This window comes from Typopeltis vanoorti, chromosome 13 (assembly GCF_054136105.1).
Source record: "Typopeltis vanoorti isolate ZY-2024b chromosome 13, IOZ_Tvanoo_1.0, whole genome shotgun sequence".
NCBI classification, from domain to species: domain Eukaryota; kingdom Metazoa; phylum Arthropoda; class Arachnida; order Uropygi; family Thelyphonidae; genus Typopeltis; species Typopeltis vanoorti.
Window position 1 is genome coordinate 99,907,516 of NC_143561.1, and position 18,263 is coordinate 99,925,778.

Sequence of the window (18,263 nt, forward strand, 5' to 3'; positions counted from 1 at the left end):
TAAAATGACACTGGATACCTCATTACTTCACATTAATGCATTACTTCGCATTTACTAACATTGAACTGAACTAGCAGTCATTTTTGCATGCCCATAATTCCAGTTTATTCAAATCATTCTGTAAGTAATGTATATCAGCCACATTCCTGATTATCCTGCCTATCATCAAATATCTGTATGTCACCTGTCAAATTCTTCCCAATTTCATTAATGTAAAGAATGAATAACTAGAAAAAAGGACTGATCTCTAGGATACACCACTGGTCACTTTAAATCTTGCAGACTCACAGCTCCCATGTAGTTGCCACTTTGATATGTCAGTCAGCCATTTTCTTAACAATGCTAATATTTTATAATCCAATCACATATTCTCCATTTATATAAGTCTTCCATGCTGTCAAAAGCCTTAGAAAAGTCTAGAAGTATCAGGGTGCATTCATTCCCATTGTCTAACTCAACAGTAATATTATTATAAAATACAAGTTGCTCAAACATGACATTCCCTCGGTAATATGCCATTCATTGCAAAGTATATATTCTCTGTCAATTCATTTCTGTATGGAAACTTATCGACTTTTCCAAAATCTTCACCACCACTCCAGAGATACTGATAGGAAGGCAGTTCAACTTATCAGTCTTTGTGGGATTACCATGCATTCTTTCCACTCCTGTGGAAGCCTTCCTCTTCTGAGACTCAAATTATATACCCTGATCAAACGAATATCCTTTTAGCATCCATTCTTATATTTCCCATCATCTCCCATTACAGAATTCTTATTCAGTTTATGCAACAGTTTCTAATACCACCTCCTCATACAATGAGTTTCTCCATCCAGTGAAGAAGTAACAGTGAACTCAATGTCACATACAGCTGGTTAATAGTTTTTTGCAAAATGGGCACTCATTAGTTGAACATCACACTCACATGCACTTGTCTGCTCAAGTGAGAATATTTAGATAAGTTAAAAAAAAAAAAAAAAAAAAAAAAAACTTGAGGAGAGGGAATTATTGGTTTTCATGCCATGAATTGCTATGCCATGTCAAGCCAATTCATGGCATTTTTTTTTTTAACTTCATGTATCATACTTACTGGGACATACTGGTCATTACAAACTGTTTGTAATGGCCTGCATGCCTAATTTTGTCGTAATGGAATACAATCAATAAGAAAGAACAGGATGTGCAGGCAGCATAAAAATATTTTAAAGAGCATTATTCAGGCATAACACAAAGTAAGCGGCTATACTTGAAAAGATAACGTGTTTTATTTGAATTATTTATTTTATTTTATAGTAACATAAATTAGAAATAAATAAATTACACATGGCAGTAAGCTTATTTTATACCCAATGATGGAACATTCAAAATCTGCTTAACAGTGAATATTAAAAGATCAAGAAAGTAGTATTACAGATTTTTTTCCCCTCCCAGGATATATATATTGATTCTGAAAACATAACCTAGAAATGTTTTCACAGTTGCCACCACATCTGACATCACCAGCCTGTCCATCCACCAATATTTCCAAGCCAATCAGAATCCAGAAAACTCACTAAAGTATTTAGTAATGTGTGCAGACCAAAATATTTATATTTCATTGAGTTTATTTTTATATTTTTATTGCCAACAATTGTTTATAATGACAGAATAAATTTTGATTTTCTTTTTTCTACAGAAGTCATTCAAGGCGTACTATAAATGTGCGAAAATTATCATGTATAAGTGTATCATTAATAAATAATTTGTCAATGACCATATCAGTTTTGGAACTGCCAGTTTTTATGTGATCAATGAAGTTAAACAAACTTGAACTCAGTTGATAACTAGAAGAATGCCCGCATATGAAAAAAAGATTCACTTTATTCACCCTCTGCAGTGATACTGGAGAACAATGGGATAATGCTCCCTGCCTTTCAATTGGAAAAGACCTGAGTTTGATTCTTGTCATCACAAGAAGAGAAATCTTTATGTGGAATTTTTCAACAGAAAGTGAGTTAGTCAATCTTATGCAGAAGTAGCAAGGTTTTTTTCTTCTTGGAAAGTCAAGTCTTCATCCTGAATATTGGCAAGAGCACACGCACACATAATTTACAAACAAAAAATACCATTAATGGGTGGCAGATGACATTTTAAATAGATGATGACCAGTGGACTCGAGTCAGTAGACTGTAGACTCAAATAACCAAACATCACTGAAATAAAAATGAAAGAGTTTAAAATGAAGAATGGCATGGAGATTCAAAGGCAAAACAAACCTTGAACAAAACATTGACTGATCCAGCCAGAGACATGTGGTAAGATTATCTGTAAGGATAGAAAAATCAGAACTCCATGGTGGACTCAGGAAGTTAAAGAAGCAGTCAAGGAAAAGAAAAAAAGCATATGGAAATTTCCTGGCAAGTAACATAGCTTGTGCTCTTAGAGAATACAGAGAAACCCCCAAATGTAAGATGGCAAAGCACTGTGTAAAACTAGCTAAATAAAAGTCATAGGAAGACTTTGGTAAGAACATAGAAAATAAATATCAGGAAGGTGACAAAATATTCTGGAGGCTATTGAAAAAGCGTAGAAATGGAAGAAAAAGTACTATAAAAGGAATGAGAAATGATAAAGGTGACTGAAAACTGGAGATAAAAATATTCTAGATGTCTGGAGTAATTACTGTACACCCACAGATGCGAGACCCTTTGACATTTCTGCGCATGTCATAAGAAGGAGAATCCATTCCGATAATAGGGTAATCAATTCATATTGTGGGATGGGTTGTTTATTATTACACATCGGAAAATTAACATTTCTTTTATGAACATTGTAGATTTTAAAGTAGTAACTAGTTTGCTTGTATAACAGTTGGAAAATTTTACATATAAAGCACGTGATTTCGTGTGTTGGTGACAAATTTATACATCCTTTATTTCTTTCTCCCCTTCAGCATGAACTAACTATTCTTGGTGATATGCCAGTCCCGGTTCTATGAACTGTGGGCATACTCTACTCTGAAAGACTGCTAAATGAAACAAGCAGTGCCAGCATAGTGGTAGAAAATTCCCAACAGGAATGCAGTCAGGAATACATATCGATACTTTTAGTAGAAAAAGTCAACAAAAACCTGAAATGCGGAAATGCAGCTGGAGTAGAAAAAAATTAGACTGGAAATGCTCATATACAGAGGTACAAAAGTTTTACAGTATAAAAGTTTTTCTGAATTATGCTGTATTGCATAATTCAGAAAGCCTGGTCAGAAGGTCATATATAATCTACAAAAAGAGAAATACAACTGAATGTGAGAATTACAATGATATTTCCCTACTGAACGTTCCTGGTAAATTTACGCAAGTAAATTTGAGAAACAGGTAAGAAAAATTGTGGAAGGGAAGCTTGGTGAAGAACAAGCTGGATTCAGACCAAATAAAGGTCCGCACGGTTAGCCTAGTGGCTGTGCGCTTGTAACCATATGCCTGGGGAAGGAGTGTCCTAGGTTCGATTCCCATCAGAGGTGAGGAGCTGAAGGATCTTCCTCAGCCATAGTCAAGTTAGCCGGTCTTGGGCGTGGACAGTAGGGTTTTTTCCCCAGTTTATCCTGGAGATTTTCATCCCACAAAGCCGGCAAACCAGCCTTGAGAACTCAACACCACAGGATATAGGCTACACTGGGGTGTAGGGCTGACCACCTTATCCTGTGAACAGTTTGAGGTCTGATGATTAATAAACCCTCAACACCGCAAGGTAAAAGAGGGTAAAAAGAAGATGAGATGAAATGAGAGGATCAGATTTTCACTTCAAGACAAACAGTTGAGAAATCTTGGGAACATAACAAAGAGTTGTATTTAACCTTTGTTGATCTGGAAAAGGCATATGACAAGGTGCCAAGAGAAAAGCTCTTCAATGTGGTAAGTAATAGACATATTACTTACAACTATATTAACTGAATTAACTCACATAAAATATTCTTTTATTAGTAGAATTTTCACCTGCGTATCACAGGCATCATCAGTACAAGTATAAAGGCTAATTAAACAATAACTGACATATTCACAAGGCAACACCTAAGTAGCTAAAGTAACATAACTAAAAATGGTCCTTAATTTCCTAAACTTATTTAAAAAAAAAAAAAAAAAAAAAAAAAACTATATATATGTATACAATTACAAAAGTTAGGAAAGTTAGGAAAGATTAGCTGATTTATAGAGTACACAAAGGTGATAGATGTAGACCATCGGATCTGTTTAAGTTAGGGGAATGAAGTAACGTTTCACGTTTCTTTGTAAAGCTGTTCCATGAGGAATCGACTTTTGTGAATGACTTTTGTCTTGTTCCAATGAACTCTATGTCTAGTGTTGATGGCATGCTCTGCAAATCTAGACTGTTCAGGTTCAAGGTACTGAATATATGACTTGTATTCTTCTAACCAGATAAGAGCAGATCTTCCTGTTTGTCTGAAATATGATAACCCACAAGAGCAGGGAATCTGGGAGCCACCTGAATAGCTGAGATGTGGGAGCTTGTCCTTTGGAGACGTGAGGAATGCGGAGATTTTTCTGATGGGTTGAAAGGCAACACAAATATTTAGTGGTTTAACACTTTAGCTATGCATTCGCTAACGCCTTGCACATGGGGATAGGTATGCGCATTATTTCTTCTGTATTTGAAGAGGATGCTGAAATACGACTACTTAATGCTTTTTTTATGAAGGAATTCTTATATCCATTGGATAAGAAGGAGGAATTGATATATTGCAATTCATTCTGTAATAGTTCTTCTGAAGAACAAGAGGAGTGGGCTCGATGAACCAGTGTTTTTATAGTACCTGTCTTTTGACTGGGATGGTGATGTGATTCAGCATGGATGTAATGACCTGTGTGAGTCTCCTTCCTATAGACTGTGAATTGAAAGTTACCATCTGGTTGGAGAAGAATTAAGAGATCTAGAAAGGCTAACTGCTTATTTGCTTCTAGGATGAACTGGATCCTTGAATGAAGTGTGTTTATTTTTGAGAGAAACTGTTGTAATTCTTCAGACGTGCCCTTCAGTATGAAAAAAATGTCATCCACATATCTGAACCAATGGTTAGGTCTAGGTGAAATGTTGTCAAAAATACGTTGTTCGAAGTGCTCCATGCAGAAGTTGGCAATAGCAGGAGATATAGGATTATCCACTGCTGTTCCTTCGATTTGTTGGATTAGTACAAATCGAATAATTTGACTATGTCTGGAGGAAATTCTTGGTGCAATAATTTGATGCTGTCTGCTAACGGAACATTCATAAATAGAGTTGCAATATATTAATTCCTCCTTCTTATCCAATGGATATAAGAATTCCTTCATAAAAAGAGCATTAAGTAGTCAGCATCTTCAGGAATTAATACACTGGTATAAAACACGTGCATACAGGCACACTTCAGTGACAAAGATGGAACAGGAGAGATACAGGAAGTCCTAAAATCCTATAATTACACCACCTACTGGCTTTGGTTGGGTGTTGACTGTATGCCAATGAGGATTTCCCATATGGGAGGCAGTTTGATACAACCATATTTGTTGAGGTTGGGACAGTTGGTAAGAGCTGTGGCAGATTTGAGGAAAAGCCACTTGAATTGAAATTTGCTTCTGTGGAGAAAAGTGGCTTATGTCACACACGCAGACTGATAAACATACTAATATCACTATTATCCTGTACATCATCAAATTCCTGATTACATATCAGGAATTTGATGATGATGACAAGTGGTGTTATCTACAGATGACTGAGTAATGTCAAATGGTACCTGCCAATGACTCCTTGAAGGTGTCACATAATAATAATAAATAGTTGTGCATCACTGACAAAATATGAGTTTTTTTCCCTTCATGTTACACAGACTGATAAACATACTAATATATGTGTATTTGACACATTGGCTACAACACTGGTAATTAAACATGGTAAAAATTAGCCATGACATTAATAAAAAAAGCTTTTAAATTGCAAGGTCCACAACTGAACATGTGACATACAGATGAATGTGATATATCAGGCAACCCAGGTTGGCAAAATTTTTCAAGCTAAGTGTATATATATATATATTACTTTAACAGTTTATGTAAATTTTCTTACATTTTTAAGTTTCTGTAACCCAGTAACAAAAAATTAAGACAAATTATATTTGTCATAAAATCTAAGAGAATACTGACAATATAAAAGGAAAAATATTTTATTTGTACAGCTATAAATTTCAAGATGCCAACTTTACAATGATATTTTTATGAAAACTAAGTTATTATACTTAAATTATATTATTGTTTTCATCTTATTTTATCCAAGTGTAAAGAGAGTTTGCACATGAAATGCCATCTCATGAAGATGATTTCACTTATAAACTTTTGTTTGTTCAAGTTCAGGTAAAAGACACAATTTCTTGTCAAGTATAATATACTTTCCAACTAAGTAAAAATAGCTGGATACAATTATGTAAGTAGAAAAGTGAAGAACGAAACTGAATTACCTTGCAGCTGGAAACCAACTGTACTTAACAAGATAAGTTTCAGTAAATTCCTCGGCTGGATATTCATCTAATGGGTGAAACTCTTCAACATGTCCATACTGTTCACAAAGACTCTGAAGCTCTTGTCCTGCTCCAACAGCAGGAACTCCTTGAATGAGCAGATACCGTGATTCTTGATTTATAGTATATACCTTAAAAAAAGTTTCACATAAAAAAAAAGTTTATCAGAACTCAATGACAACTTATTGAACAGATCTATAAATGTAATGAGTATGGTGAAACCTCAGTAACTCATCCCAGGAGAAACACTTTTTTTATATTGATTTAGCTTACACATTTCCTCTGGGTAGGAGAGAATTATATGATAAAATGCCACTAAATTAGAACTTAAACATATGTAACAGATAGCTAGCATTAAATGCACAAAATAATGGCATACAACTAAAAGGGTGTGCGCTGTGCATTATAGAATACTAGGATAATTTGATGTGAAATCAAATATGGTAGCCTATTCTGAATAGACAGGAAATACCTGCTTCACAATACATATGAAATACAATGTGACCATCTTTGGGTGTTTTTTGTTGATTTATTGGTGTTTTGGATTCAATTTAATGGACTTAAGTGTTTAATTTTGGTATATTATTGGAGCTTTATTAGCGTGGTTAGTGTACTAAAGTGTTTTATAACATAATCTATGTCGGGAAGTCGCCGCTAGATGAATTCGTAATGTGTAGTGTTCGTGCAACCTCCAGATAAGATAAGTGTTATTTTAAGTTTTTATTGATAAATTTACTTGAATTTTATGTAGTTTTGTTTGCCTTGTGTATCTTAGTGTGGCTGTTTGTGTGTTTTTGGTGTTTCATTTTATAATTTGATAAAATACGTTAAAAGTGAGTATGGCTCCTGTACAAAGGAAAATGGCGGCCAGTAATGATGGTTTGTCATCTTTATTCAATAATGGTAATATAAAGGAGATGATTCAGTGTACTATCTGCGAAATGTATGCTTTGCAGAGTGCGGTCGGAGTATGGTTAGATTATAATAAAGGAGTGAATGTGTGTAGAAAATGTAAGGAGAATGAGGAATTAAAGTGTATTTCAGGTCGTGAGTGTGATATTTTTGTCAAACTTCAGAATGAAGAAAATAGTGACAAGACAAGAAATGGCGAGGTTGTACCAGAGGACTGTGAGGGTGTGAATGTAGAAAGTGTGAATGATGGTATTAATTCAGAGCAAATTAATGGTATTACAAAGAATAAAAAAGATGAGATAGATGCAATGAGTGAGATCGCGTTATTGAGCGGAGCGATACAAAGGGCAAAAAGACAGCTAGAACGTATGAACAAAAGTCGACTGAGTGTACCAGCCAATAATAAAAAGTATGATAGGAAAAATAAGCGTATGAGTGTGAACATAAACAAAATGAAGGAGAGAGTGCTGTATGGAGACTCGTTAGTACGAGGTGTGTTAGTAGAGGATTTGACAAAATCGTACCAACCTGGTGCGACCATAAAGGATGTAACTGAGTCTATTAGAGATCAAAAGGAAAGGGTGAAAGAAATGATTGTTGTGGCAGGTACGAATGATTTGAAAGGAGATAAAATGGAAATGATAGAGAACCTGAATGAATTGTTTGAGGTAGCAAAAGAAAAGAGTGAGAGAGTTAGGATGATTAGTCTTTTCCGTGGTATGACAGCGAAGTGTTTAAAAGGAGGGCCATAATTGCAAATGACTTTATGCATGGGTTATGTATGACGAGTGGTGTGGAATATGTGGACGTTTGGAGTGAGTTCAATGGGCGAAAGGATCTATATAAGATGGATGGCTTGCATTTAAATGGATACGGTGTAAGGAGACTTGAAAAAATGTTGCTGAATGTAGTAGATGTGCAAAATCAGGGAAACTAGATTTATTAAGGGGGAGGTAGATATACAGACCTTAGGGAGGCAGTCGAATGTATGAATGAGTATAATATGCATGAGCGAATAAGGACAACAAATCAGAATGGGATAGTTAATATAAGGCATCAAGGTAGGGATGGGGCTAATGGGGTCTTAAATTCATGTACACTATTGCTAGGAGTATTAGGAACAAGAAGGAAGAGTTTTTGGCCATGGTTGGCACTTACAGAATACAGGTTATTGGAATTAGTGAATCATGGCTGACTGTAGATGATATAGCTAGTGGGATTGAATGTGATGGGTATAGTGTGTTGAGAGGGAGAATAAAATGGGGGGAGGAGTATTGTTGATGATAGCTGATGAGCTCCAGCCAAGGAAAATAGAAGATGAATTGCAGGATAGAGAAAAGAGCACATTTGAGGCCATTTGGTGTGAGATTGTGGCTAGCAGAACTAAATATACAATTGGGTGCTGCTATAGACCAGGTGATGGAAGAGATAGTGGTGACAGTATGCACAAGCAAATAGAAGAAATGGGTGGAAGGAGGGTGATTATTATGGGAGATTTCAACTATGGTCGCATTGATTGGAGTGAGGAGAGGACACACGGAAGGAAGGAACTGGATTTTATGCGGTTATTAAGGGATAACTATCTGCGACAGCATGTAATGGAAAATACTAGGGGTCAGAGAGTGCTTGACCTAGTAATTACATCTGAGGATTTGGCTGTAACGAATATGACCACATTGCCACCAATCGGTGAGAGTGATCATAGGGTCTTAACTTGGGAGGTGGCTAAAGGTGTAGAATTTTCAATTAAGACAGGGTACATGTGGAATTATCAGGCTGGAAAGTATGACAAGCTTAGGAGTTTGATTGGTTCAGTGCCATGGCATGTACAACTGCAAGGACTAGAAGTTGATAGTGCATGGGAGGTAGTTAAGAAGTGTTTGCATGAAGCAATGGCTGACTGTATATCTAGAGTCCGAATAATAAATCAAGTAGGGGTTAAATGGATGAATAACACCATTAAGCTTGAGCTGCAAAAAAAGAGACAACTATGGAGGTAATTTAAGGAGAAAGGTGACCGGCAGGAACATGAACGGTATAAAGCGCATGCCAGCACATAATGAGTGTGGTAAGAAAAGGATTATGAAAGAACATTGGCCATGCAGGCTAAAGAGAATCCTAAACAGTTTTTTCGATATGTTGCAAGTAAAAGGAAAAATGTATATGGCAGAATGATTTTAATGAATGTCGATGGTAGGGAGGTAACTGAATCAGTTGATATAGTTGAGTTACTGAGTGAGCACTTTGCAAGAATATATCATCCAGGTGGTGACATTGCAGAAATGAATGAACCAATAGATTATACGGGAATTGTGGTGAATGAAGTGGAGGTGAGTAGTCTATTGCATAACCTCAATGTCAATACATCTGTGGGATTGGATGGTATACCAGCTCGTGTCGTACGAGAAGTAGCTAAAGAATTGTCAGTACCCTTGACCATTTTGTTGAATTTGAGTCTCGGGTCTGGGTTAGTCCCGAGGGGGTGGAAAGAGGGGAAAATAGTTCCACTGCATAAAGGTGGTTCGAAGACTGCTGTTGTAAATTACCGACTGATTAGCATATCAGGAATCGTTGTCAAGGTCTTAGAGAAATTAATCAAGAAAAGAATACAGGATTGGATAGATGAAAATGGGATATTGTATGGGGGACAACATGGTTTTGTGAAGGGTAGATCATGCCTCAGGGTTTCTATAAGATTAATCCATAAGATATTTTTGAAAATAGGACTGGTGGTGGGAGGACTAGGGCCCATGCATGGAAGCTGGGTAAGAATGTGGTTAACAAGGGTGTTAGAGCTAGGTTTTTTACTTGGAGAGTGGTGAATGAGTGGAATAAGCTGCCAGAGTCCATTGTGGTTGCTACGACCGTGAATGAGTCCAAGGCAAGGTATGATAGATACTGTGTGAATGTCGAATAGTTGTTCTTGACATGATGTTAGGGCCTCCCTCGATGAGTCTGTCGACTTCTTGGAGTTGCCCGGAATAATAATAATAATAATAATAATACATAGAGGGATTCCAATATAAGCATGCACACTAATGTTTTTTTTTAATGTAATTCCTATTATTGTTTAATAACTGCACTGATTATGTCTTATGATATATAAGATGAAATATTTACATATAAAAGTGTCAATTACTGTGGCATACATGTAAATTTTTAGATAAGTGACCATCATTGTGGCAAGTTTGGAGGACTAGGATTGAGTCCTCCAAACTTCTTCATGCAGAGTCAGGTAGAGTAAAACAACAATAATATTGCAAAAGACCATAAAATATAGGAAAGGCTTGGTGTTTAGGCTTATACACCCTCTGTCCAAAAAGATACCGAACTTTTCGTAAATAGAAGTAATTAGTGGTGCCACCTGTCGTATCTTTTTTTTTTTTGTTGTCTTAACCATTTATGACATTTGTTTCATTAGAAGCTGAGTTATAGTTCCAAGAGTGACAGTGTGTTCTGATGAATGGTTGGAAAATGAGTTTCAAACAGAGAGCTGCGATTGGCTTTTGTGTTAAACTTGGTAAACGTTTTAGTGAAACACATCAAATGCTTCAAAAATCATACGCTGATGAATGCTTATCCTGTACTCAAGTTTACGAGTGGTTTAACTGGTTTTAAAGTGGTCGTGAGACGCTTAAGGACGACGAAAAGCCGGGCAGTCAAAAAACTGGACTGAGCAAAGTTAACATCCAAAAAGTGGGTGATTTCATCAAACAAAACCCGAAATCGTTCGTGAGATTGACTGAAGATGAATTGGGGATTCCAAAATCAACTATGCACAACATTTTGACCGAGAATTTGGACCTTCGTAAATTGAATTCGTGATTTGTTCCCCACAAGTTGACCGACAACCAAAAAATGTATCGAATTGAACACTGCAAGACCTCATTAAAATCGCTCATAAGGACTCAATCTTCCTTGAAATGATCGTTATTGGTGACGAAACGTGGTGTTTTGAGTATCAGCCTGAAACAAAGCGCAGAATGCTGAGTGCAGACCACCAGAAGAGGGGGCATCTGAAAAAAAGTTGCTTGGAGAAGTCAAAAGTATAGACAATGCTGATTTGTTTCTACAATTCCAAGGGCATTATCTGCAAAGAATTCGTTCCGCCTGGCCAAATGGTCAATGGTGCGAAGTGATTGATAGCAAGAATTCATTGCATACGGCATGAATATCGTGATACAGGCAACTGGTCACTTTTACACGATAATGCACCATCTCATCATTCGAACATTGTCAGACAGTTTTTGAGCAAAAACCATGCAGTATCATAGTTTTTGGTCCTTGGCAAGTGATCCACGTTTGTCACTCGCCATATTCACCTGATTTAGCACCCTGTGACTTCCTTTCTCTTCCCCTGACTTCATTTGCCAATGAAAGGACAGCGATACGACACCATTGAAAACGTTCAAGCAGTAACCACGACCCTGAACAGTATCCCAAAAACCAATATAAAAAACTCATTTAACGAATTAACTGACCGTGCCAAACGCTGTATCGAAGCTGAGGGAGAGTATATTGATTGAAATAAATGATTTGAATAATTATAATTGGCCTGTGTTTTATTTTCTATTAAAAGTTCGGTTTCTTTTTGGACAGAGGGTGTACGTTGATTCTCCAGCATCGTATATTTTAAGGAAATTAACAACATAGATTTGATAATTAAAATATTAAATATAGGAATGAATAATTAAATATTTTCAATTATCAAATTATGTTGTTAATTTCCTTAACCAATATATGATAGGAAAGGCTATTTTTGGAGATGCCAGTAGCACTCTCCTAATCTCGTAAGAATATGAATTAATTTACCCAAAATTTGAGCCACTGCAATTCTAAAACTGCAAGATCAATAAAACTGATTAACAACAAAAATCTGAATTATGTACCTAAATTATCTACAGAATCAGTTATAACTCTACAGGTATGTTGTGAGATGTTAACTAGTAAGATGCAGTAGCCATCTACAAGACTACTGCATCTTATCAGTTAATCAGCAACCACCAGTATGGATTCTGCCAACCTAGATTCATGGATGACTTCAGACTACAACACCCACAACTGAATATGTGCCAAGGAAAGGTTTGGCATTGATGCCTGCTAAACAAACTGTCATTCTCTATCTACTTACTCTCTGAGCTTCACCACCAATGCAGAAGTGCCTAAGGGCTCTGATCTATCACTTATCCTCTTTCTCTTATATATAAATGATCTACTTCAGTCAATACTAATTCTATCCATGCTTTGCTGATGACAATACAAAGCTTCAAGATCTGTAATCAGGTGCTTTAAATGCTATCTCAATATGATCTTTCAAAGAGGCAAAAATAGCCTAGTAAACTTCAATGTCACCAAAACAAAGCCATGCTTTGTCTCTCATAAAATGGATCTAAGCTCACCTTCCCTTATCCCCAGCAATACTCAAATCACTAGACGGGAGATCAGATCTCTCTCTCCTTGAAATAGCATTTACCTGCAGCCTCTCCTAGCAAAAACACATCGCATCAACAGCTTCCTCAACTTCTAAAAAGCTATGCATTATTTTCTGTTCAAGATGCTATTTTTCATCCACCCAGCCACTAACTACACAAATCTGTCTAACCTTAGAATACTGTTACATATTTGAGTTGGTGCACCTAAAACTTCCCTAAAAATTCTCAGTGCTATATGGAGGGGAGTTATTTGGCTCATAGTTGATCCCTTTCTCACAGACTTATTTCCATCTCTATCTCACAGACACCATTTTGGCTGTCTTTTCTACAGGCACTTCCATGATCACAGCACTGGCAATCATTCCTCAGCTTTCTGCTGGATCTGTTAAAATGAACAGCAGTACCCAAATCTCTATTTAGCATAACTGCAAATAAACTGAACTTCTCTCTCCTATTCCTCTATCCTCTACAAGAGCTTTCCTCATGACATATTCCAAAACAACTATAACCAACTCTTCAAGATAAATGTCAATTCAATAAATCCTTTTCTAACCCTTGCCTGTTGTACCCCCACACATGACACTGATGTGTCGTAGCTTGATCTATCTCTCATATATAGGATCAATATAAAAAAAGTTCACTCCATCTAGTGCAATGGTTTAATGTCCATTGCACTAAATAGATAAGGTTTAATCCTAAAAACTGCAATCATGCAATTGACATTAGCTATCTTGAGGAAATGTCTTTAGTCTCCTTCCCTGTTATAACTTTTACTTTTTTCCAATAAACTTATTGGAAGCCTGAAATAGGTGATGCTATGCTTGGTTGCCCAGAACATGACTCAGGCTTCTATTACCCCACTCAGCCTTTCTACATAGTCTGGCAATGCATGTTATAATAAGATTATGCTTCAGCTGACTGAAAAATAATCTTACAAAGTCCACAGCTGAACAATGTGTTGAAGATGATGCCCACGGGTGGACCAAAGTACAACCAAGAAATCTAAAATGCTGCCTGATGATCAACCTTCTAAAGGAGAATCACTATGTCACTGCTGGGGACCTGCAAACAAGAGTAACTAGCAGATTATGTTTAGATTTTAAAGGATGAATGAAACAAGCAATTTTTGTGAGTGATATAAAAATCCATTTTAAATTATGTCTGCCAGAGCATACATTAATTAATATGCTTCAGCTAATGCAAACTAATAGTTTGAATCAAAATTTTGATTCAAACCATTATGTCCATTGGTTGAATCAAATTGGATAATAATGTACTGCAATTATAACAACTAACATGAATGGTAACCTCTGCATTGCAGAAGTTACCATTCTGCAGAAGTTTTCAAACAATGAAAACTTCTGCAGAGACCACATCAAAATCTTATGAACACCACAAGGACCAAAACAAATAAACAAAAAGAGAAATTTACTGAAGGATGAGTGTAAATTGTTAGTTAACTTATGCAAACCCTACCCACAAAAGTCTGTTAACCTATGCAATTAGTACTGAGGATGGGCTAGGGTTTAGATAAACCAGAAAACCTGCTTGAGACCAAACATAACACTTTTTAAATCCACTTCAAGTCTCCAATAAGCAGGGTGATTGTTACATACCAGCTTATGAAATTCATCTAGTACCAAGACATTTCATGAAAAATCTATGCCCAAAGTAGAAGCAGAACCCACAGCTTACTGTTTGCAGAGAGGATATGTTTACTATTTCACCAATTAGGGTGGCAACTGTAAAACAATTTGAATTACAGTTGATGCTAACTAATATCGTGAATCAAAATTTTTGTTGCTATTAATTATCCATCTGATCTGCTTATTTTGCTGAATGAAAAAAAACCCAAGTTTCTGGAAAAGAAACAATACGACTTCCATATAAGATGTTAATTTACCTTTCATTAAAAACTCTTAAAAAGGTTTCTCAAGTCACTGATGAATTTTGAATTATAGCCTTTTCAACAAAAACATATGCTGCAATAGTCTTGTGAATGCACTACAAGGGTGATAAGAAGTAATTCGTGACTCATTTCAATGGACTAAATTAATTAATAGATGACAATACCATTTATGTGTAAATTAGTGTAGTGTAGGTTGGCCTCATGAGGTAAACAAGTGAGGTATGAGCTGGCCTCCTATAATGAGTTCTCAGACTCTAAGGAGGTTTTTTTTATGTTTAGGTCCAATAATAACGATGATGACATTTTTACATTAATGTTTTTCAACCTTTAATTTATTTAGGTCTATAAGTATACATTCCACATAATTTCTATTAAGATTCTGCAGTCTTCTCATTTGATTTATTTATATTTCTAAATACTTGTTCTCTCTTTCTTTCCGTGTTCATGGTAAGCATTCAGTGAAGCAATCAATAGGGGCACTGCACCCTGCACAATTCAGTGCATTGAAGTAACAGTCTAAACTGAATCCCAACAATTCATGTGCCCTATTTTAATGAATTTCAAGAAATTCCTACACATCAGATTTTTCAAGAAATGAATGAATGAAAAACATCAACCTGGTTTAGCCATAAATACTGTTACAACCTGAACAGCACAAACCTTCAATCTATCAGGTCATTTAGAGCTTTCATCTGATCTGCTTATTTTGCACATACAAACCACATATATAATGTGCATATAATATAATGTGCATATAACTCAATATAATATAATAGTACTCAATGAAATGTTCCCCCTTTGCCTTCGTGCATGCTTTAAGTCTGTGAAGCTACATATTGATGGAAGCACACACAACATCCAACATAAACACTGCCACTGCTCACTCCAAATCCACCTTCAGGCTGGCAATGCTGGGGTGTCATTTCTTGCAAGCTACTCTCTGAAGCTCCGACCATAATATGAAGTTGAATAGATTCAGATCAGGACTTCCAGACAGCCAATCAGATGATGATATGTGGTCAGACACATTTGTCTCCAACCACTGTGTGCAGGGACTGAGTCCTGTTGAAAGGTCCACTGAATACCATGAAACAAGATGTTCAAGGGACCCTTTCTTGAAGAAATGCAAACTGGATACTCACCCCAATACATCAGCCCCCATCAAACCATCACTGACACAGAGTGATGACGTCTCTGAATCAAGGGTGCTATGGCATATACCCAGTGGTGACCTATAAAAGGCTCACATGAGCCCTTTGTTAATTTTTTCTCAATTTTGCGAGCCCCTTGTTCTTCTTGTTTACTTTTTTTTATTTTTCAAAAAAAAATTTTTTTTAAAAATATATTAAGTGACAAACTCATATGGTAACCTAACAAAAATTAGTCTATTCGGCAGTGTATAGATTATTTGGAATTATTGTTTCAACTCCTCTATAAAGAATGCACCAAAGTTTGAAAATAAAATAAGCCAGCATGTGCTATCTTTACCCTTCTACCTTCTAGTAGCCAATTGCATGATAAAACCAGTAGCCAATCAAATGTTTTATAAAAGATTATAAAATATTTTATTTTTATTATATTTTGAGAGCAAAAAAAATTCTTATGTTTTTCTTATGTAAGATAAATTAACACAGTTGATTGTGTGCAAATATTTCATGTTTAGATCATGAAATATTTGTTTAAAAATGATAGCCTTTAGAGACTGACTGTCCTCTCATAATTTTTTATTGGAATTTGTACACAAGCTGTATTAATAAAAGTTTTTGTGTGAAATACCGCTTTTTTTTTTTTTTTTTTTGTTGCTCGACAATGCGAGCCCTTTGTTAAAATTTCCATAGCTCACGAGTGCATATACCCAATCATTTTGGTGGTTAAATAACTCTTCAGTGGTGAAAATCTTCTACTCTGTGAAGAGGATATTTCTGCGTGTTGTTTGCATACTCCCGAAGAAGTGCTTTTGATTTTATTACCCTCAGCCTCATAAGTTGTGGTGTTGTGGAAGTGTCCAGTAGAACGACAATAGGCTGCCACCCCAGGTCATCAGTTAGTATACGTGACACTGTGAAATGTTCATCACTCACAACATCCCTTTCTGTGTTCTCAGAGGATTAAAGAAAAAGTGTGCCTTCACAAGCTGTCATCCTAACACAGCAGGTCAACCTACTCTTTTGGTCAGATACTTTTCTGCATCGTTATAACGGGTAACAATCCAATACATAAACAGCCTACTGATCGCGAGTGTTTTTAGCGTGCTGAAAATAACAGGTTAATAATGATATCGTTTCACTCCGTTTAGCTGGGTAAATCAGTAAAAATTGATTTGCAGGCAAACTAGTAAGCAGTTCTTCAATAATTCTTAATACAAATGGAAGCTTTTAAATTTAAGAGATCTGTTTTTCTAAGATGTTCATTTAACATAATGCCCGTCACGTGATACATTTCTGGCATATAACTTCTCATTCGGCAATGGAAAGTAGTTGGTATGCTATAGCCTTTTGATTTATTTTTGTGATGTAAACTTTCTCGAAAAATATTGCATGGCTAAACAACTCAGCTTTAATATGACATGTTTTGAAGGTTTCTCAAAACAGCCAAAATGGGAAAAACAGCCTTGGCTGTTTTTCCCAGATGAGTCTTTGACTCCATGAGGTCTTGGGTAATAATAATAATAATAAAGGTTTACCTTTACAGCAGTGTCACGACGCCCTTCTCTATACTTTGCTCGCGATGCACATATATTTCTTTTCTCGTGATGAGGTAACTTTGGCGTCGACTTCAAGAAAACAGATGCCATTTATGAAAGCTCAATTTACTATGTATTTACAAAGGAAAATATGAGGGGGGGGGAGAAGACTTAACGATAGATATACTATACTATATAAGAGTCGCTCGCTCCGTTACGGTTCAAAACAAAACCACATGGCAGCCATAACATATTCCAAACACTAATATCCTCGACACCGATGATATACACGAAGAAGAAATATCTAAAACTTTTCGTTCACATGCCAAACTTCTGATTATACAAATACATGTATTTAGTAAATAGTTTTACAAGTGTCACTCATTCTCAACCTAGTTCTTCCAAGTAGGGTATATACACTCACTAATCACAAATAATAACAAAAAGAAAGCCTTAGTAAATTTTACAATAGACTGATGGCCAAATTGGATAGAGGAAATGGCTAGGATGATGCTGCAGAATCAGGGGCGCGCGGGCCATATGTGCAATGTGTGCGACGCACACAGGAGCCAAAGAGGAGGAAATACTTTAAAAAAAAAACGTTTTTTTTAAGTGATTTTTTTATTGGAGGGGGGATTGGGGCGCCAACTAAAGTTTGCACACAGGCACCAGACACTACTGGCGCGCCCCTGTGCAGAATATTGCAAAAGCATTCCAGATGGTTTCAGATTTCATGCGTAGTGGATGAAAACAATCGAATGCAGAGGTGCTTAAGGAAGTAAATGA

General features: G+C 36.1%; 1 protein-coding gene across 1 annotated transcript in view; it reads right to left on the bottom strand.

Moving 5' to 3' along the window:
- LOC150100410 (uncharacterized) overlaps positions 1–17,924 on the bottom strand; it is a 52,452-nt gene extending 34,528 nt beyond the window's left edge. The window contains exons 1-2 of the mRNA XM_090402976.1: positions 17,478–17,924; positions 6,482–6,672 (exon numbers count right to left, since the gene is read on the bottom strand). Coding sequence (XP_090259102.1) covers positions 6,482–6,672; positions 17,478–17,588 — 302 coding nt within the window. The 5' untranslated portion in view covers positions 17,589–17,924. The remainder of the gene's footprint in view (positions 1–6,481; positions 6,673–17,477) is intronic.
- Between the last annotated feature and the right edge of the window lie 339 nt (positions 17,925–18,263).